This window comes from Pseudonaja textilis, chromosome 2 (genome assembly GCF_049901715.1).
Source record: "Pseudonaja textilis isolate UNSWEBS1 chromosome 2, rPseTex1.2, whole genome shotgun sequence".
NCBI classification, from domain to species: Eukaryota; Metazoa; Chordata; class Lepidosauria; order Squamata; family Elapidae; genus Pseudonaja; species Pseudonaja textilis.
In genome coordinates this window covers 59,644,436-59,667,023 of record NC_141991.1, presented here as the reverse complement: position 1 = coordinate 59,667,023, position 22,588 = coordinate 59,644,436, and the positions used below count along the sequence as shown (strand labels likewise).

Below are 22,588 nucleotides of genomic sequence, written 5' to 3'. Positions count from 1 at the left end.
CTGTGTGTGAACCAGGTCAGGTACTGTGATAGGAGCAAAATAACAACAGAAGCCTGCATTGTCGCTTTCATACCACATAATCTGCCGCGGTGCTTAAAAAGCCTTTAAAACACTACTTTAAGTAGATAGACCAAGGGTCTTCAAACTTGACGGCTTTAAGACTCGTGGACTTCAACTCCCAGAATTCCTCCTCCAGTCATGTTAGCTCAGGAATTCTGGGAGTTGAAGTCCACAAGTCTTAAAGCCGTCAAGTTTGAAGACCCTTGATATAGACCATCGCTTGCCATATAAAACACAGCTCAGGCGCAACGAACAAAAGTCACCTCAACGGAAACCCACTGAGGGCAAGCACTCGTCCCAGCAGCGGTGCGCCCACTCTAGCATTTACAGTCTGCTGATCCCGCCCCGTCTCCTTTTTCCGCACCAATCCGGAGGCAGCGCTAGCGAAAGTTTTCTCCGAGAGGCTACTTGCGGGGAAGTGCCGCCCCTTTGTGGGGCCGCCGTTGCTGCGCGCGCAGCCCGATGCCTCCGTCCTCCTGCCATTGCTCCTCCTCCCCCTGCTCTCCTTACTTCCCCCCCCCCCACCCGGCCCGGCTGTCCTGGCTGTGTTTGGGTCACTCCTCCTTCCCGGCTGGCCAGGGAGCCGGTCCGTAAGCGCGGACCGGATGTGCCCGGGGGAACCCGGAGGTATGGTTCCCCTCCGGGCGCCCAGGACCCGTCATGGCGCTGAGGCCTGACCAAGGGGAAGATGAATAAGGGCTGGCTGGAGCTGGAGAGCGACCCCGGTGAGCGAAGGCGCCCCTGCGAGCTCGGGTGGGGGCGAGGGGAGGAGGAAGAGGAGGAGGCGGCCTGGGCTCCGGAGGGGGGCGCCCTTCTCGCTTCCCGGGGGTGCGGCGGGGCACCCACCGACAGGGTGTGGCTCTGCGTGCCAGCAGCACCGTTACCGCCTTCCGGGCTCAGCGAGCCCACTTCGGGAAGGAGCCGTCGTGCCAACGGGCGGGGGCGGGGGGAAAACAACCTCCGACCTGCCCCCGAGAGGGCGGGCCGTCTTCCTGCGAAGTTACGTCCCATTTGGGGGAGGGGAGGGTGACACCCTGTTCTTGTTTGGAAATTGGGGTCCCTTGTCTTGTGGTGTTGTGCAGTGGGCTTAGCTTCCCACCTGGCTTTCCCCCAGACGATGTATATATAACATATGCCCGTGATTCAGACAAACGATTGAATCCTCAGCCATTCGGTTGAGATTTGTCCCCTTTCCAAGGGAATTGGGGATCGCAATTAAGTGGATGGCATATTGTGTGTTTGAAAGGTGTGGGTACCTGTTTGACCCAAGTACGTTATCCTCGTTGTATCTTCCGGGGGGGGGGGTGTCTTGCTTTTTTTTAGGCCCACCTGTCTGTTTTAGCCAAATGGAGATGGGATAAGATAACCAGAGGCTTAGTATTCAGTAGTGAAAATAGCTTCTAAAATGCATTTAAATGTAAATAACATTTTCAAAGTAAGCGCACTAATTTTTTATTTGAAAATGGTGATTGGGATAGTTCGTCAAGACTCTGTTGGAAATAAACAGCTCTGTGTTATCGTTAAAAACAATAATACCATAATGTGAGTATTACCTATTGCTTTGGCAAAGCTTAAATGTTTATTATATTTCTCCATTGTCTTACACAAAGCCTCTTATTTTTTTTTTTCAATGTCTAAGAGTCATATAAGGCCCATCATCTGAGCCAGGCAGATTTGGATACTAATTTAGATTTGGTACAGTTGAGTGATTTTATTCCTGCCTTATGCTGAATTGGCTCAGAAAGAAAGCTTAGGACTATGGAACAGAATCCTTTCCCCCCCCCCTTGAGCCAATTCAGTATTGGTAATGTAGAAATAGACAGCTCGATGCCTCTGGTCATTCTCCTTTTCTACATCAGATTTGACCATGATGTTGTGCATCTGAATCATTACTTCACAAAAGACATAACATTAAATACTCTTAAAAATTAAAATGAAATTATGTTGCTTCAGTAGTGTTTCGGTGCCAGCTAGGTCATCTTGAAATAATAACTCCTAGGCCACAACCATACTTCACTCTCTGGAATTAAAGAATTTATTAGTGTTTATTCTAAATTGTGAAGATCTTTGAAGATCAAAAACTACAGGTAGTCCTTGATTTAGAACAGTTTGTTTAGTGACATTTCAAAATTACAGCGGCACTGAAAAAGTTACTTGTGACCAGTTTTCACCCGATCATTGCAGCATCTTATGGTCACGTGATCAGAATTTGAACACTTGGCAACTGGCATGTATTTATGACGGTTGTAGTGTCCATGGTCAGGTGGTCACCTTTTGCAACCTTTGGATAAGCAAAGTCAATGTGGGACTCAGGTTCATTTAACAACCATATTACTAACTTAACATCTGCACTGATTCACTTAACAACTGGGGTAAGAAAAGTCATACAGTGGGGCAAAACTCAATTGTCTCACTTAGCAACATAAATTTTGGGCTTAATTATAAGTCAAGGACTACCTGTATACATGAGAACTAAATTATAAAGAAGCCAGGAACTAGTGAAATTGTCACAGCAGTGGTTCAGATAATTATAATGGCATAGTATAAAATTTAAAATTTAAAATCAGTACAATTTTCTTAGAAATGACTGGATTCCATTCACTTTGAAAATGTGCAAAGTGCTATAAATAGTATAACAATAATAAAGCTTCAAGTTTGGAAGATATGTACATATATTTGATCTGATAAGATTCCTTATTCTCATCAAGCTCCCATCCCATCATACATGCTGGCGATGAAGCAGAGCCTCAGTTACTATTTTCTTGACTGTAGAGTATGCATCATCCTTTGTCCTTTTCCCTGTATGTTTAGGGTGTTTTTGAGATCAGGATGTTCCATGTCACCTGACATGAACTGATGGCAGCCAAGTGGTTGTGTTGACTTTATTGATGTAGACTGACTTAGATGATACAGGAGTTGCATCTGTCATGATACAAGATGTTTGCTGTTCCACTATATAGCAGCTCATAAAAATTCAGTATTTATTTAACAGTAATTATAGCCCAGCCCAATCTTATGGATTCTGAGGGGATAACAGAAAGATAAAAAGAAAGGAGCAATAACAGAATAAAAACAAATACTTAATATATCAGTGAAGTATTGTGTCAGAACATCTCACACATTACCTTATGATAAGATGGGTGGCCAATAAATTTTATAAATAAATATAAATATATTAAGCTATCCTACAGGCCAAATGCCCACTGAAATAGTACTTCTTTGGCTAGTTTTGGAAATTCTAGTCAGATAGATACTGTTTATATCCCCAAGTGGAGAATATGCTATGTGTTGAAGTCTGTCATTTAAAAGGCTGGTTTTTAACCCTCATCCCAGGTACCTCACAAGAAAGTGGGGCTTGCATTATCTGATTTTTAGAACCAGGTGATAAAATGGGAGGGAGGGGGAGCTAGCATTTTATCATTGAAATATTGAAATATTTTTTGAGTTTTACCCCAGATAGTTATTTATCAAGGTGGCCTAGCTTATGCAGTGGGAAATGAATCAGGGCTTATTTAAATGTTTTTATGAAGATGTTCTGTAGAATTTCTAATCTTGATTTTGCATTGGTGCTCGCAGTAGATTGATTAGAGTGAATTATATGTCCAAAATTATTTTTGTAACTAGTGTTTTCTAAATACTAACCTAATAATATCCTCTCCTCTGGTCTCCTCCCCCTTTTTTTTTTGCAGGCCTCTTCACACTCTTAGTGGAGGATTTTGGTGAGTACAATCATATGGTAGTATATTAATCAGTTCTTGCTTTTTTTTCCTTCATATACTGACTCAAGGTTTATGTTCATATAGGTGTTAAGGGAGTGCAAGTTGAAGAAATTTATGATCTACAGAGCAAATGCCAAGGGTAAGATTTTGGCTGTTATATTGACTAGAAAAAAAGTATCCTTCTGAAATAATGACACAGTCCAAAATGTATGAATAATGACGAAGATGTTGTTGGAATGTATTGGAAATTATTCCATTTCTGTCAAATAAATGTCAGAAATCTTCTGGAAATAGGCTGGAATATAATAGCAGTGTTTATAACATAGCAGAACTGATTGCCAAAAAGGGCCATAATAAAGATGTAATAACTGTTTTAAAACACTTATAATGGTGGAATGGAATCACACTAATTTTGGATTCAGTTTTCATTTTTAAGATTAAATTGCTTAAATCAATTCTATTGTTACTTATGATGTCACACAGGTCTAGAAATTTTCCAATCTTTTGTGCTTCAGTGTAAGATAGCACTTCAGTTATAAATAATTGGACAGTGATTCATTTTAGACAGTTTTTATTAAAAGATTATTTTACAAACATTTTTAAATACTATGAAAGAAGTAGAAAAATAAAGAAATAGTGAAAGCATAAAAGTAAAAGTAAAGGATAACAAAAAGGAACGAAACAGATTTCTAAAGAAGCAACTCCCTATCTTCTTTGCATCAGATACAAGCAGAACATTTACCATCTTTAACTTTCCCATGTTGCACATCATGATTCCCTTTTTCCTATGGACAGACCAGTAAATCCCCAAACCATTGGTTCATTTTCATCTATTTTCAGCAAAGACTCCATGAAGAGTTTCCAGACTTTTATGAAAATAATTTTAATTCCCTTCTTAATCAAAGAAATCAGTGTAACCGTTTCTATACCTCAGTGATCTTCCCAATTCATTCCTCCATTGGAGTTTCTATTCTCTTCCATCTTTATGCATTTAATGGCCTCGGTAAAGTTGCATATATAAAAATAATTGTCAATGAGTCTTTTCTAGTTGATTATTTGTAAGTTCTAATAAGAAAATTCCAGTGTCATCTGGAAGTTCATTTTTGGAACTCTCTACGTCATATGTATCTTATGTCTCATATGTATCATACATATCCAATATCTTTTCACATTTTCATAAGCCCACCATGCATGATAAAATGTTCCGATATGTTTTTGACTTTCCCAACATAATTAGAAGTATCTTTATACATCTTATACAATTTATTTGGTGTTACATTCCAACAGAACATCTTTTTAAAAAAGCTTTCTTTCAAATTGTAAGACACTGACAATGTCTAACTTTTGAACCACATTCTCGCCCATTGATCCATTTGAATATATATGGGATATATGCCCCTTTCCAACTATCTGATATCTTTCCATTATCCAAAATAGATTCATTTCTCTCTCTCTCTCTCTTTCTCTTTTATTTCTTGTAAAAATAATAAAGGCGTATCTTCAAAATATTTATAATAGGGCACTGATATTCCATCTGGGCTAAGAGCTCTCTGTCTTTATTCATCTTTACAGCATCACACATTTCCTCTATTGTTATTGGTTCATTCATTATTTGTGTCTGTTTATCTGTTATATTGGTAGATTTTGTTTTATTCATCTGTCCTCATCAATGAAATTTCTTCTCTTTTACATAGGATTGAATTGAAATGATGACATTTTCTCTGAATGCCTACATTATCAGTCAACATAGCTTCCCATCTTGTAATTTTAATATCTTTTTTCCTTCCTTTCTCAGTCGATAAACCAGCCACTTACCTGATTTATTTGCTAGCTCAAAATCCTCTGTTTAGCAAAGTTCAATTTTATTTCCATCCCTCTCACCATTATTATAGAAAGTTAGCGCTGCAGAAGTTTAATTTGCTTCAAGATATTTTTTCTCCCCAAAGATCTCATTAGTTTATCCTCTTTTTGTCTTTATATCCCTTAAAATATTCTGCATCTTTTCTTGTCTTTGTTTTTTCAATTTATTGTTCTGCTTATAAATTGTCCTTGCATACAGACTTTATTGACACCCTACATATTTTTATATCTGTGCCCTTATTGAAATTATTCTCAAAAAAAATCCTTAAGATTCCTTTTATATTCTTCCACCATTGATTGCATTTTCATCAGAATTCTTTCAATGTGCTAGTTATGAAACTATAAAGCCCTACATAACGTAGGACCTATTTCCTGTGATGTCAGTCCACTATAGGAGCCAACAGGGTTTGTGTGTTTGGAATCCCTTTGATTAAACATCAGACCCAGGAAGCATGCCTTCTCTTTCAAAGCACCTGCCCTTTGGAATATGGTTGCCCCTCAGATCTATGCGGCTCCTCCACAAGGGCATTTTGGAAAGCCTTAAAGACCTAACTATTCTCCTAGGTGTTGGGCTAAGATAATTGGAGGTCCTGTTGGATATGTCTATATGTATGAGTGTTGGCCAAATTCTTCAACACTCTTTTTCTCTTTTTTCTGTTTCATTTCTTATTTTGTCTTTGTTTTATAGTCAGTCACCTAGAGTCAGTCTGGAGTTAGATGATGCCTAAACTGAATAAAAGAAAACAAACTAAAATGTTTTATATTATAATTCTAAAAATCCTTGCCTAACTCTTTGTGCTCATAGAAGTTGCAGTTCAGTTATCTAAATGTATTAGTTTGCCTACCCCAGAAATTTCTTAGACTAATGTCTGCCTGGAGAATTATTGAATATTGAATATGTTTGTAAATAGAGAATTATCCTTCAAAAGTGATGGATTACATATTGCAAAATTGTTTTTTTTCAGGCCTGTCTATGGATTTATCTTCCTTTTCAAATGGATTGAAGAACGTCGGTCCCGACGGAAAGTTTCTACTTTGGTAGATGAGACATCAGTGATTGATGATGACATTGTCAACAACATGTTCTTTGCTCACCAGGTAAACTGATCCGAAGAAAGAAATTTTGCTAGATGGCTTCTTTTACGCTCTTAAGAATCCTACTCTCTTTATAACTGGGGAATTGAATTTAAATATGTTTTCCATATAATGTGTAATATGCATTCTGTTTTATATATAATATATGTAATACTTCATTGGTTTTACTTTTATTATCATATCCACTCAGAGAAAATGTGTTGATAGAATATTATATACATTAATAAATTGCACATTTTGGAAGCTTTGAAGAATTTACTTATTTTGTGGTTTTAATAGAAGACAGCATTATCTGTTGTTTTTATTTTTGGTACTTGTTCTGCTGCTTCTTGCTGGAAGATCCTTGTGAGGGCCAGCAGCCAGAATATGTAGACTACTTAGCCATGACAAAATCAGATTGCCTGGAGGGCACCACAAGAAGGCCAGTCTATACACAAGAGAACAAGAATGGACATATGGTTTTTGTATAGATAGGCTAATCTGACGGATTGCCATAATTTCAAATTTCATCTAAATGTTCTTTTGCTTTGTAGCTGATTCCCAATTCTTGTGCCACACATGCACTGCTAAGTGTACTCCTGAATTGTAACAGTGTGGATCTGGGACCAACGCTGAGCCGAATGAAAGAATTCACCAAAGGTTTTAGTCCAGAGGTATGAAGGGAGAACAAGTGGGGAGGGGGGAGGGAGAGACAGAAAGAAAGAAAGAAAATGAATGAGTGTGTGTGTGTGTGTATGTGTGTGTCTTTATTGGGTGGCAATTCTGGATCTTATAGCACATTGAAAGGGCACCAAATTAAGGAAAGTTGGCTTTAAGTAATTATTTTTGTAGACCTCACTTTGTCAGTATTGCTCTTGAAAAAGAATTTGGTGCGTTAAAGTTCAGAATTCTGAAATGAGGCTAGTAACTTGCTTGGAGAAATGCAAATAATATTGGCATCAGTGATATTGCAGAGAATTGGTTCAATTTTTCCTAAATAAAAGTGTACAAAAATTGTTTTAAAATCCCCCTTACTTAACCCTAAGACAGCAATCCTCATGGCCACATGATATGACTCAAATTAATTTGAAGGCTTTTGTTCCCTGTCAAATAGAGTAAGACAATTGGGATAGAGCATCTATTTAGGTCTACAAAAAAGGCTATATGTGATCTTACAGAGTTTCCCATCATTTTATTTTTTTTCTTCCAACCTCCCAGAGCAAAGGCTATGCCATTGGGAATGCTCCAGAATTGGCCAAGGCCCATAACAGCCATGCTAGGTAAGTTGGATGAGGGCAGAATATGTATTTGCTACAATATAGACTAAACTACGTCTACATAGATTTCTTGTCTTTTTGAATCAGACCAGAACCCCGACATTTACCAGAAAAACAGAATGGAATTAGTGCTGTACGGACCATGGAGGCCTTTCATTTTGTCAGCTATGTTCCCATTAAAGGGCGGCTCTTTGAACTGGATGGCCTAAAAGTTTACCCCATTGATCATGGTAAGGAACCTTGCTGCCTTGATTTAGCTTACAAGGGGCGCTGTCTCTCTCATTTTGTTCTGGAATCAAATTGGGGTCATCAGTAGTTTGCTACAAAGAGTACAATAAAGTTGTGCCAAGATTTTAACCATTTGAATTTAAAAAATAGAGTGTGAGGCAGTTGGTTTGAGTCCAAAATAGGCTAATTTGATCCTCAGAAGTATTTTGTAGTTAATACCAGGGCTGCTTCAAGCTTGCAATACTTTTGAAGTTGCTAAAATTGTCCATTTTGCATTCAAAATGAGACATTTTGAATTTGAGGTGGTTTGTTTTGAAACACTTTGCACACAACTGAAATATAGCAATATCCCAATTGATGAACGTAATGATTTGGGGAAATAGATATGGAATAGTTTAGATAGTGGAGGAGAGTGAATTGTAATTATTCTATTCTTAGGTAATGTTCTGTAACATATATTAGGCTTTGTTTGCATTAGAGTGGAAAGATTACAATTCTTTTGACCTTGTCTGTAGCATTAGAGAGCACAGGGCTGGAATATTTTGTTTTGTAATTTGAATTTATTTATTTGAATTTTCTGCTCTCAGAAGCATAAGGTGGATAGTAATGTTTAAAAGAAAAACAATAAGCAGTTTAAATGCAGATTAATATCAATAGAATTATTGCTAAAATCATGTAAGAACAAGATGTTTGTATTTGAATTTTTAGATATTTTATACAAATATATTTTGTATAAATATATTTTCAGTTTGGTAACTCATTGTGTGAGTTAGCTTGAAATAATTTCCTTCAGGATTTAGTTTTCTTATGTTAATTGTCTTTAAAGCACTGCATAGGTAAAGGCAAAGGTTCCCTTCGCACATACATGCTAGTTGTTTCTGGCTTTGGGGGGCAGTGCTCATCTCCGTTACAAAGCCGAAGAGCCAGCACTGTCCGAAGACGTCTCTGTCGTCATGTGGCTGGCATGACTAAACGCTGAAGGCGCACGGAATGCTATTACCTTCCCACCAAAGTGGTCCCTATTTTTCTACTTGCATTTTTATATGCTTTCAAACTGCTAGCTTGGCAGAAGCTGGGACAAGTAATGGGAGCTCACTCCGTTACACAGTGCTAGGGATTCGAACTGCCGTACTGCTGACCTTTCTGATCGACAAGCTCAGTGTCTTAGCCACTCAGCCACCGCACACCTTTTATTTATTTTTTTATTTAGTTTTCTTTTATTAATTGTCTTTAAAGCACCGCATATCTCAGATCAATAGCCAGATAACAAGGAAGAACCTATTGTGCAGTATGCAAGTCAGTTTAACAAATTGTTCTATTAGTAGAAACATTTGCTCTGTATATTTCTATATTTGCCTTTTCTTTTATTTCCTTTTTCCAGGGCCCTGGGCAGAAGATGAGGAATGGACAGACAAAGCCAGGAGAGTTATCATGGAGAGGATTGGACTTGCTACAGCAGGGTGAATGAACAAATCAATGCATTTTAGATTTATGTTAAAATTTGAGAGGAGTATTTGAGAAGTGATGTAGTGTTTGGGTGTTTACTGAACAGAAATCCTCTTTCGGTTTCTGAAAAGTTCTGCAGTGCTTGCACAAGAATTGAAAATCAAGCATATTTATATATGCCACCGACTGCGATAGTTAGGTTGACATGAAAGTGACAGAAGAAATTTTGCCACAATTACTTACGGTTGGAATGCTTAATACCCACTGTTATTTCTCACAGGGAACCATATCATGACATCCGCTTTAACTTGATGGCTGTGGTACCCGACAGGAGAATGAAGTACGAATCTAAGCTACACATCTTAAAGGTGAACCGGCAAACTGTGCTGGAAGCTTTACAGCAGGTAAGAAGGAGATAAAGAGAAGATAAGATTAAAAGTCATATATCTTTTCTGATTACATCTAGCTTTTGAAAGAGACAACAATTGGTTCAACGTTGAGGATCACCAAGCAGAGCAGAGTTCTGAGTGCTGAATAACTTTTCCAGAAAGAAACTGAAAGAAGCTCACAGACCATGTCTGCTAATCGAGTTGATACTTTAAAAGAAATCTTTTTTCATTGTATTTTTTTCACCATGGTAACCTACTCTAGTTGTCTCCTCCTCCCCCTCCTCCTCCTCCTCCTCCTTTCAATGATACTTAGATTATGCCTCAATACCATTGCTTGCTTTTAATCATAAATGGCCTATGATCTAGAAACATATATTAACAACAAGAAGAAAGCCCAAATATTAGAAGTGGGTATAAACATGGAAGAGGCTTATGCTAGGTGGTTGGGGTTATTTTGTACTTGCCTTTGAAATCAGAACTGTTTGAAATAATATAATGAGTCAAAATCTTCAGTGTACTAAAACTGCTTTTTGTCCAGACACACTGATGGTTTATGAAAGTTTCTTTGGAAGTGGCTATTTGCCATTAGTTAATTTTGATAATTCCTATTTATTTGTGGAGTGTTCTATTCATATTATTTTGTATTGTGAGATAGTGGAGAAATAGCATTTTACAGTGAATATTTTATTACTTTTTTATTTTTGTAAGTTGCTCTTAGTCTCTAAGGATTTGGCAACATGCACATTTAATCATAATCTCAGCCTCTTTTCCCATATATAATGAGTGTATCATTGGAAGCTGTATTGATATATAGGAAGCATGATCATTTTCATTTTTCTGTTCTTTTGTGAAGTTTATTACTATATTTTTCTACGTAAGCTCATCCGAGTGACTCAACCGGAACTGGTACATACCCAGAAATCTCAAGAGCTCCAGACTTCTGAGGAGCCCAGGTCAGCTAACAGCAAGAGCTCCACCCCACTGGAAGCAGGAAGAACACAGTTAATTCCAGAGAGCTCCCAAGCAGGTATGGAGCACTGAATATTTAAAAACAAAAACAAAAACCCAGAGCTACTAGGAATGTAGAATTTTATTTGAGCAAGGTATGATCCCAGAATAAGGTTTTTGCATCCCAAAGTTGATTATAAGGGAACAATTTTGTCAGTGTAATCTATTCTAAGCTTGACTTCTCAAAGAAAGTCATTGTGGCCTTGAACTTAATGCAACCAGGATTCTAATAGTTAGGCAGCTCTAGACAAGTGAGACATTTATTCCTTTGGGTGAGGGTATGGAGATATAGAAAATGGTTAGGGTGAAGATGGAAGTATCCCGGATATACTGCCTGAAAATATGCAGCTTGAAAGTTAATGCATGTGCATTTTGCAGAGGCTACTGAGGATTCTAGAGCCCAGGACTTGCCTGTCTCAACCCAGAGCCCTCCAAGCAAGGCAAAGCTGAGCACTAAACCACATGTGAGCAGCATAAATGGGGCCCTGTCAGCTCCCAACCCCATCGTGCAAAGGCTGCCGGCTTTCTTGGATAACCACAACTATGCCAAGTCACCTATGCAGGTGGGATTTTGGACAACATGTTATCTTTTCTGCCTTATATGCCACACTCTGTATAAACTGAGCTTATCAGACTCTTTCTTATCAGAGCAGATAGTTGCACTTGTTGGGTAAGAATTCTTATTTTATTCTGTTTTTGCCTTGGATGTTTTTATTATTAAATAGCTGGGAATCATTTTTTTTTAACCTAGCAGTGTGGAATATGTTAAATACATGTATGTTGAATTTCTATTCACCTATGTTTATTAAATTTACATGCTACCTGCTTCGCTGCCAAATGACTCTTGGTGGCTTAGAACATCGTAAAAACTGCAGTATAAAAGAATTAAAATATTAAAGCATTGAAAACATCTAACATTAGAATTTCATAATTTTGAGTTTTATTTGATGAATTTTTGGTTAGCAATGCCTATGTATTTTTAAATCTTGTCTTCATTTGTAAATTACCATCATTGGAATGTTTAACCTTGAGTTTTTAATATCTTCTTTCCAGAGATGTTTATGAGAATGTACTAGATTTTGTTAAGTCCCTCTGAAGCACCAATATTGTGGCTCTCAGAACCCCTGGTGTTGGTGGGATGAAATTTTCATCTTTGTTTTGTGTTTTTGACAAATACTAGGGATTTAATGAGTATAATGGTTGACTTAGGTCTTGCAGTGTATTTTTGGTTTGTTTGTTACAAAGAACTCTAACCTTTGAAAGACTCTCATGTTCACCTTTTTTCTGCGGATGAAAAGAACTAGATGTTAATGATGGTTTGGAATTAAGTTGTTTCAAAATCTCGGTTCATACTACCATATGTGGTGGACTTGTGAGGATGCTAGAAAATATTGGACTAAAATCCGCATGTGGTTGGAAAAAATGACAAAGAAGCATATAGATTTGAAACCGGAGCTTTTCCTATTGGGAATATTACCAGATGTTTATAGTAAAGATTTGAAATATTTGATTGTAAATGTGTTAACTGCGGCTAGGATTGTATTTGCAAAAAATTGGAAAAATGAGAAAATTCCATTGCAGGAAGAAGTTATAAAGAAAATATTGGAATGTGCTGAGATAAGTAGATTGACTTTTGAAATTAGAGAGCAAGAAGATAAACAATTTTATATAATTTGGGATCTTTTCTATCAATGGTTGAATGATGAAATACAAAAATAGAATATTTAGAATGTTAGACAATAAGGAATAATATTGATTTCACTTTTCTTTTTTTGGTATTTGATATTATATTTATAAAATGTTTTCTCTCTTTTTTTTCTTTTATTTAGGATAGAATTGGTAGGATTATATGATTTGTTATAGAGTAAATTACTTAAATTATAGTTATCTCATAAGGCATGATTGAATAAAAGTATAGTCAAATCTTTTTTTCTTTAATAATGATATGAGGATATATAAGTTTGGATTGATAATAAGAGTTATTATGTAAGGTAATTGTAATTGTGACTACAAAATGAATGCACAAAACTGATGAACCAACCGACTCACTGTTTGTATATAAATACGGATGAGAGCTGATGTTTTTATGTTTTGTTTGTTTGTTTGTTAAAAAAACAATAAAATTGTTTTCAAAAAAAAAAATCTCACACACAAAATATTTTTATAATAAAATTGAAAATGAATTTTCATTAGTACTATTCTTTTATGCCATGCAAACCAGTGCATCTTGTATTTCCATGCAGAAGCAATTAAATGTTGTCATCTCACCTTTCTGCTTCTTTCATGAATGCAGAATATTTGAACACTTTTCCAGTAAAGAAAATACTTGAAGGAATAACTACTATTTTGCATATGCTAGTCAATGTATAATCCTTCTTAAGTTGAATAAAAATCTAACTTGACCGCTATTTGTTTAAAGGAAAGTCCACTGTCAAGAAACTTCCTAGGATATTGTACAAAAATGGTATTTTTCAAAAGGGAGCTGGATTTCCCCTCCCTTAATAATATTTCACTTCTCATACAAAAAAGTGCATGATAGAGATATAGACATGTACAAAACCCCACGTTGCTTTACACCCTTTCTACTTAGCAAATAAGAAACTTAAAACTATTTTAGATAGTTTACTCTGTATACTGTCTGGAAGGGATTTTCATAGTGTGCACCGTTGTTTTCTTTCTCTAATTCAGACTTATGAGTGAGTGCCATGTATCATTTGAGCAGGAGAAACAGTTATTTCTTAAATACTTTTGTTTTTAAATATGGTCTTTGGAGGATCAGAGATCTTCTTAGATACTAACCTTATCTGAAGCCATCTGGATGACTGTATTTCAGGAGGAAGAGGACCTTGCAGCAGGAGTGGGCCGAAGCCGAGTCTCAGTCCCACAGCACCAGCAATACTCTGATGATGAGGATGACTATGATGATGACGAGGATGAGGAAGTGTGTAATACCAATCCTGCCATCAGGTATGGTCTGATGGTGTTCAGTAGTTACTCAGTCTGCCGTTTTACCTAGGTCAAATTTGAGAGTTCTCCACTTCCAGTTCTTGAAAAATATTCTAGCATTTATAGTTGTACTATGTAGGGCTCCATGAGAAAGAAAGGTGTTTTGCACCTTAGCTTTGAGATGAGGCCCAATGTCTTTGTGGAAAGAGAGGAGTGTTAATATGGAACAAAGTTTATGTGGGTAGGTCCATCCTATTTGTAAGTCATCAGTTTAGAGAGCTATATGTGTAGTAAAAGCGAGGAACTGTCCATTGTCTAATCTGGAAAATGTGAAAATTACAATTGCGTGGTTTTTTAAAAAAAAATTCTACAAGAGTTTGATATATAGCTGGAAAGAAAAATGGCAGTAGATGTACAAATTGGGGGCAGTGAATGACATCTGTGGACTGTTTTCAAAATGGGATGTTTGATCTTCAGATATTAGAAAAAAGAGACTATTTTGGCAAAGTGGTAATTACAAAAACATATAAATGAAATCACAGAGATATAATTGTATAAATATTGTGATGCTACAATAACATATCTTAATGCTGTATAATATTTATTTTACCTTGTTAAAATTGAGATTGATATATAAAAACATAATTTTGACTGCTACTGCTAAGTATAACCTCCACAGATTAATATTTCCCCCCCTCTCTCTCTGGCTGTGGACAGTTACAAGAGGAAGGGCCTGGTGAAACAGGAGCACCTGATGGGCAGCGGAGACGCCCAGCTGTCTATGCTGCAGCCCAACACCATCAATGTCCTTGCGGAAAAGCTGAAAGAAACTCAGAAGGACCTCTCCATTCCCTTGTCTATTAAGACTAGCAGTGGAGGCACAGCAGTAGCTGTTGTTGCCCACTCTCAGCCATCTCCCACACCCAGCAATGAAAGCACGGACACTGCCTCAGAGATCGGGAGTGCCTTCAATTCCCCTCTTCGCTCCCCCATCCGATCAGCCAATCCCACTCGCCCTTCCAGTCCTGTCACTTCTCATATCTCCAAGGTGCTGTTTGGGGAGGAAGACAGCCTGCTCCGTGTAGACTGTATACGCTACAATCGGGCTGTGAGAGATTTGGGTCCCATCATCAGTACGGGTTTGCTGCACCTCACAGAGGAAGGAGTTTTCTGCCCTCTTACTGTCACAGGTATGGTTCCAACAGGAAACGATAGTTAACTATTTTCTTACTCTTATGTGGGTCCTCTTTTTTGGTTGCTGGGCAGTTGAGGGGGTCTGTTTGGAGGACTCTGGTGATTAGCAGGATGAACAGTAACAAACTGAATGTGGAAGGGCTTTTAAATTTGAATTCCAGGTTATTTTTTGGTACCTCCTAATTTACAACTTTAAACATATTAGCACTTCTGGCAACAAAAGGCCAGTGCTGTTTGTACTCAAAAGGGCTTGTAACAAAAAAAGGACAGTAGGTAAGATGAGCATCATATTGATTTGATGCATTGTCTTTGGGCCTAATAAAGGACTCAACTAGGGTAATGGCGTTCTGGACGACTTGCTCAATTTCTGGCGAGTGATTGCCCAACTATATTTCAATCATTATTAATGTATAGGCAAGTTTCTTGGACAGACATTTTGTGAATGCATTTATTGCCTATTCGCAGTATTCCAAACATGTCCAAAAGTTCAAAAAAATTGTTGTATTTGTGGACTAAATCATGCATCACTAGTTGGTAAGATAACTACTTAGGACCATTTTTCATTCTGCTTCCAAGTGCTTTTCAAAGTAGATTTATACACCATACAATGGATGGGAATTCAACGGATAAACTCATTGGAGAAAATTCCCCTTACCTCTGAGTTTGTGTGAATAATGTAGAAGGCACATAATTATGAACAATCCTGACAGAAAAATTCTGTGTGTGCTCTGAATGGGAGCTCCTTCTCTGTTGAGTTACCTACTTTTCCAACACTGGTTTATAAATGAAATGTTTTTGTTATGGGCTCCTGGGCTAAGAACATGCATTGTTCGGCTTAGAAAGAAAATACCATTATTTTTTCCTCCACAGTACCCAGAATGTAAAAGAAGATAACATTGTGTTTAATAATTCTTTTTGTTTTCCAGAGGGTGCAAAAAACTCTCCTCAGTCTAGCAAATCAAATGAAGAGGTTCAGATTATTGTCAAAGCAGAAGCAGCGGACTCTATTGAGCCTCGTGACAGCAAGGAGAAGGCTGGAATTGGCCGGTCTACCGATCCCCCTGCTGGGGAAAAATATGTTCCTAAAGTAAGTTACTTTTGACCTAAAGCAATTCTGTGATGGCCGAAAGTACTTTTGGGTGCTATTTGCCTAGATTTGGTTGCATTGGCTGGACCTTGCTCATAAATATGTGACAATAAACTTGACAGGAATCTGCTTTTTCTTGAGTCTTATCTGAACCTCATAGAAGATGCATGGAAAAGAGACTCTTTTGGCAGAGGGACAAAGTCATCACTTATCAGTCTGGTCACGTCATCGTAAAACATCATTGTAGCTACTATAGATGTTTTTAAACAACAGTTGCCTCTCCTCTGGGTTCGGTGCTTGAGTGAGAGAAGAGAGAGAAGGGAAGTCCAGATGTCTTTATGCTTTTGCATAGAGGGGCTTGCGCAGCTCCTGCTAATTTGATGCTCTGATGCTACCCCATGCAGAAAAGATTCTGAATGCAGTTGACTAGGCACCTTTTCCAAAACAATATAATAACAAAAGGTCATTATTATTAAGAGTGACAAAGCCCAGTAGCAAGGAAGCACAACTATGGCAAATTGAGTCGCCATGGGCAAATTGGTGGCAATATAAATTCAATAAATAAATAAAAAAAACAAATAAATTATAGTGATAGCTCTTTAAACAAAAATTAGGAATGAAGGAAATGCTGTTCTTGACATAGTGTTTTTCTCTCCAAGACTTATTACTCTAGTGACATGAATACTGAGAAAAGTGCCAATAGAAAATTTGAAATAGCATCAAGATAAGTGTTTACTTTTGCTGTAAGAATTTTTAGGCACTATTTAATTTATGCTTACGTCAAGATAGTTTACAATGACTTTTTTCTCCTTTAATTTACCAAGTTGTGTTACTTTATTGACACTCTGGTTGTTCCCTGTTGGGTGTTTTGGGATTGTAGAAGCTTTTTATTTAAAAAAAATGGATTAGTTAGAGGGGGGTCTACTCTTAGAATAAAGTTATACTGAGATTTTGCTAGTGCTTTAAGCTGATTATGAGGTACTGCTGTGCCATTAGCATTAGTGAGCCATTCTGCTTATACTGCCACTGTTTTGTTTTGACAGGAGCTCCTGGCATTGCTTAAGTGTGTGGAGGCTGAAATTGCAAACTATGAGGCCTGTTTAAAGGAGGAAGTAGAGAAAAGAAAGAAATTCAAGGTAGCTAATAGAGAATATTGTGTTGTTATTTTTGTTACTATTTTCATAGCCATCCACTTTTATACACCCTTGGTGGCTTACAAATACCAAACGATTAAAAACTGTTAATATTTGATAAGACAATTATTTTCTCCGATTGAATTCAGTTCTTAACGGGTACATAGACAATCCTGCAATTTTCATAGAAGTAGTTAGCTTTTCCACTATGTGTTTTTGACTCCCAGACTAGTTCTGGGGTTTCCTGGTAGTCTCCTATTCAGTTTCCAGGCAGATCTGAGCTTGCTCAGGCTTGTTCAATTCTAGTCAAATTGTAGATTCAGTTGAAGATTATGTCTTGGTAGATTGACCTAATATTCTGATTTGAAAACAAATTAGAAGTTAAGTCTCAGTCCAGCCAAGTCTGAATTACTGTGTTTTCTTTTTAACTTTCCTAAGTATGGATTACAACATTTAAGCTTCTTACCTGAAGCTGGAAATCCCATTGTCTTTCAATTATTACACAAGGGGCAAAATGTTGAGAACACGAAGAAGGTTTTTTAGTCTTTTTGATTTAGTTTACTACTGTGACTCTGTTTTGGAATGCTTTTTAATGATCTTGAATCTTGTTCACTAGCCAAAAGATAAGTGTTGGCTTTTTTCCCCCTCTTGTTTGTTTCAATACTGCTGTTTTCCCTTTTCTAACTTTCTTAGATTGATGATCAGAGGCGAACTCACAATTATGATGAATTTATATGTACTTTTATCTCCATGTTGGCACAAGAAGGTGAGAGGAATTTGATTGAAAGAGCTTTTCTTTGCACTGTGTTAGAACTCAGAGGTTGATAAACAGCACAAAACCAGCAACCTTTTGCTCCAAATCAGAGGTAGATTTATTTTTCTAGCACAAATAGCAACATGAAAAGAATTTATAATCTGTCTTTCCCACCTATAAATGTTCATAAATCTTGATGTCTTTCAAAATTCCAAATAATAAAGATAGTGATAGCTGTAACATATAGTGTTGAAAGTTTGAAACGATCACAGCCAAAAAAGCTAATGCAATCCTAAGTTGTATTAACAGGGGGATACAGTCAAGATCAAGGGAAGTACTAATACCACTCTATAAAACCTTAGTAAGACCACCCCTGGAGTACTGCATCCAGTTTTGTTCACCACATTATAAAAAAGATGTTGAGACTCTAGAAAAAGTACAGAGAAGAGCAACCAGGATGATTGGGGGACTGGAGGCTAAAACATACAACGAACAGTTGCAGGAACTAGTAAAGAGAAGGACCAGGGGAGATATGATAGTGGTCTTCCAATATCTGAGGGGTTGCCAGAGGGAGGAAGGGGTCAAGCTATTTTCTAAAGCGCCTGTAGGCCAGACAAGGAATAATGGATGGAAACTGAACAAGGAGAGATTTAACCTGGAAACAAGGAGAAACTTTCTGACAGTGAGAACAATTAACCAATGGAACAGAAGTTGCCCTCGGAAGTTGTGGGAGCACCATCAGTGGAGGCTTTCAAGCAGAGATTGGACTGCCATTTGTCAGAAATGGTGTAGAGTCTCCTGCTTGGGTGGGGGGTTGGACTATATGACCTGCAAGGTCCCTTCCAACTCTGATTATCTGTTATCCACTAAAAACAGCAGTAATTAGATAGGCCCAGGCTATCACAAGGACTTTGTGATATGGATTCTAAATTGTTATCTCTTGCTCTAGTTTTTATAGTCATTTATAAAAATGAGTGAACATTTAACGAATACTTTCTATTGAGTCTAATTTACATAAAATATGTTTAAGATGGTGGAAGAATTAATTCCATCATTTAAAAAACCATTTGATAGTTATATATCAGGATATATTTGTGTGTGTTATTCAAAATATGTTCATCTATTTCCTACTTAATCTTTAGCAAATAGGAAATTTTGCATGTGGTAATATAGTGTCAATAGAGAATCAGACAAGTGCTTAAGTTAAATACACTGTAAAAGGCATTCAGAGATCAATCAGTTCAGTTTTAGTGATGATAAAATAATAATTTACCCTACAAAATGTTCCATTAACTATTCTTAAATGAGGACTATCAGTAGAGCAAGTTTTCCATGAATAATCCAAATAAAACTATCTTACAAGTCAACACTTTTTAAAAACAGCTTGTGAATGAGATTTTGATCAGTCTTTTGAGTAATATATGTTTTGATTGTTCAATACAATAATTTCCCCACCATTAAAAATTAAATTCAAATATGTATGTTTAGGATTCTGGTTATCTTACATTGTGATTTCCTATTGATCTGGAATCTTTTATATCGGTAAACGTGATTAATCTGAAACTAGCAAGCCTTCTTCACTGGTATAACTTTTCCCAGATATTTATTGCTAACTAAAAGGGAAAGTCCATATAAGGAAGGAAGGAAAAACAAACGAACTTTTGGCACTTCAAAATGAGCATTTATTAAGACATAACCTTTAGAGAATTTGAGCTGAGAAAGGTTTACTCCATAAAGGTTTAATGTCATAGTAAATCTGGTTAAGGAGCCATATGATCCCTTTTGGGGTTTCCATAACAGGAATGCAATCTCCTGGACTTCTATATTTTAAAAATGTTGAAAGGGAAGCAAGATTTGCTTCTGTTTGGCTAATCTTATGCACTATCATTTTGCAGGAATGTTGCCTAGCCTTGTTGAACAAAACATCTCTGTTCGTAGACGGCAAGGGGTCAGCATTGGGCGTCTCCACAAGCAGCGAAAGCCTGACCGACGGAAACGTTCCAGGCCATATAAAGCTAAACGTCAATAGTCTCAACCTTTGGACAGGACTTGATTTCCTCTGCTTGCCTCTTTGATAATGTGGTGCATTATACTTCATGTACTTCTTCACCAATCAGAGAGTGCTCAGGACAGAGCTTTGCACTGAAATTGTCTTCACCGTGATCAGTATTAGTGTGACTACGTCTACCTGTATTCAGCTGGATTTTAGACATTGCTCCAGGGGTTTACCATTTGGGCATCCAAAGATAAAGTTTCCCTCCAGAGGTGGGTGTGAGAAGCATAAAGAGCAGGACCATTTGAGTATTTGGCTGACACTGCACTTGAATATGTTACTTAGCAACCTAAACCAAAATGCAGTGCATCTTGCAGTAGTAAATGGCAGTCTTCAGAAGTTTTACGTGAATATTGCTTAAAAAGAAATAAGTAAAATCTTTGCAGTTTTGTAGAAGTGCATTTCGGTTAAGCTGATGCATTGTTTAGTTCAGAGACAGTCAGAATGTGCTATATCCTCGGGATTAGCTATTTTCAGGGGAACAAATCTCTGCATTTACATCTTTAAGTATGTGTGTGTTTCCTGAATCAAGTTCATAACGATAATGTTCAGGTAGTGATGACCCTCATTCTATTGAACTAGATGCATCAGGCTCCCTTCAAATCCCAACTGGTCTTCAAATCCTGCTAATTTTTCTCTTGATTCCCCCCCTCCCACCCACCCCACCCCCACCCCCCAAAAAACCCACTGGTGCTGACACAGAGAGGAGAATTTCCTTTATGGCTTTTATATGTCCAGAGTAAGGTCTTTTGGTATGAGAGTATATTTGTTCATCTGTAACAGCCTGTAGGCCTTGCCGCCTGGAAGGTATTTTCTTTGTATGTATGGAAGTTATGCAGACGCCATGATTCAAAACATGGAATTAACTTATTTTTTTAGATTTTCTTTGGCAGTTGCTCCTTTTTACTCAAATTCCTAAAACCATTTTTAGGATATCAAACTATGTGTGGAGAGACAAAGTGGCTGGGTGCTACAATTTGCCAATCAAAAACACAGAAAGATATCCCCCATCCTTTTTTTATAATGAACTGTTAGAACCAACGTTTTGAAAGAGATTGGGATAAAGTGCTTCAATGGGGATATGAATCATTGTTTGCGGGTTTTTTATGCTTAACATTTCAGGGGAAAAATGGAAATATTCTACAGCAAAATAATCCCTGTGTTTAATGTAATCTTACAGTCAAGAAGTGGAATAGTGAACTTTTTAGTTGCCTATGATGTAAGGATAGGGGAAATGTAGAGCAGAAAGGGCTGGAGGCCTGGTTTTGGGATGGCAAGACAATGAAGGATGTGTCTCTGTACCGTAGGGTTTTAGTCTAATATGCTTACTTGGAGCCCTTCCAGGTCACTTCAAAGCTTGCAGGTGGAAAACGTCTGCAGATTGTAGGTCCTCTGACAAGATAGGGCACAAAGTAATAATTTTGCATTGATTATAGCTCAAATTGGAGCATCTGGCTTATTACTCTGCAAGAGTATAGATGATATTTGGCCAGCAGGATCTGGTTATCATCTGCCTTTGTCTTCCAGAGCCACCTCAGCACCTCTCATTCCAGTCCATTTACAGTCTCTAATTGCAGTGTAGTCAGTTACCTACCTAGATACTCGTAAGACAAGTGTTGTTACCAGCTTCTCCTTATTTACATGGCTTTATCTTTGTCCTGTAAGAACAGTCCTTTGTCAATACAGCAGATTTATAAATGTTTTTAAGCTTTTGGCAGAATGATAGCAAATTTGCATTAAATTATGCTAGCTGATAGCCAGAGGAACCTTGCAAATTGTTTTTGGAAGAACAGTTTAACGTTTCCTCTGCAACTTTTATTCCATGAATATGTACAGTTGAGTCTCTTAGTATAGATATTAAAATCATCATGAGATTCAAAAGAAGATCAATGTGAAAAGGAATAGTTCCTGAGAAGATGGTGAAATATATTTGCTTTCTTTGCAAATATGTACAGTGCCTGACTGTAAAATTACTATTTTTTATTTGTTGACAGAATCACCTGTCTCTTGCATTGTCAAGTGCTGTAAATATATCAGTTCTGTTAAAAATAAAATGTATCTCTAGTCTTCTGGAGACGACTGTATAGTGGAATCTGTACACCAGAACATATGTACAAATAGCTCTATAGTGAATTGGAATTTGGGGTAACATTTCTGAATAAGAAATTACCTTCAGTGTGAAAATCTAACAGCACAAAACTAGGCAAGGAGTAATGTTTGAACTACTGCTGAACTTGGCTTTGGCTGTTCTATACAACTAAGAAAACATTACACCATGCCAGTGCTATGTGTCAATCTTGTGTTATTTAATTGCAGTATCTAATTTTGTAATATGGAGACTGAGAATTTTGCCAAGAACA

At 37.3% G+C, this 22,588-nt stretch overlaps 1 protein-coding gene across 2 annotated transcripts; it reads left to right on the top strand.

The window, feature by feature from the left end:
- The first annotated feature begins 505 nt into the window (after positions 1 to 505).
- Positions 506 to 22,302, top strand: BAP1 (BRCA1 associated deubiquitinase 1). 2 transcript variants are annotated; one of them, XM_087924020.1, is made up of 17 exons: positions 506 to 785; positions 3,750 to 3,779; positions 3,864 to 3,918; positions 6,605 to 6,737; positions 7,268 to 7,387; positions 7,932 to 7,993; positions 8,078 to 8,220; positions 9,600 to 9,678; positions 9,945 to 10,068; positions 10,933 to 11,080; positions 11,440 to 11,624; positions 13,895 to 14,028; positions 14,725 to 15,197; positions 16,128 to 16,288; positions 17,332 to 17,424; positions 18,115 to 18,287; positions 20,071 to 22,302. In XM_087924020.1, the coding sequence occupies exons 1-16, from the start codon at positions 749 to 751 to the stop codon at positions 18,244 to 18,246; spliced, it is 2,109 nt and encodes a 702-aa protein (XP_087780146.1). In that variant the 5' UTR covers positions 506 to 748; the 3' UTR covers positions 18,247 to 18,287; positions 20,071 to 22,302. The 2 variants fall into 2 exon arrangements, with proteins under 2 accessions (XP_087780146.1, XP_026580890.1); XM_026725105.2 differs by having other exon boundaries at positions 564 to 785; positions 18,115 to 18,187.
- The last annotated feature ends 286 nt before the right edge of the window (positions 22,303 to 22,588 follow it).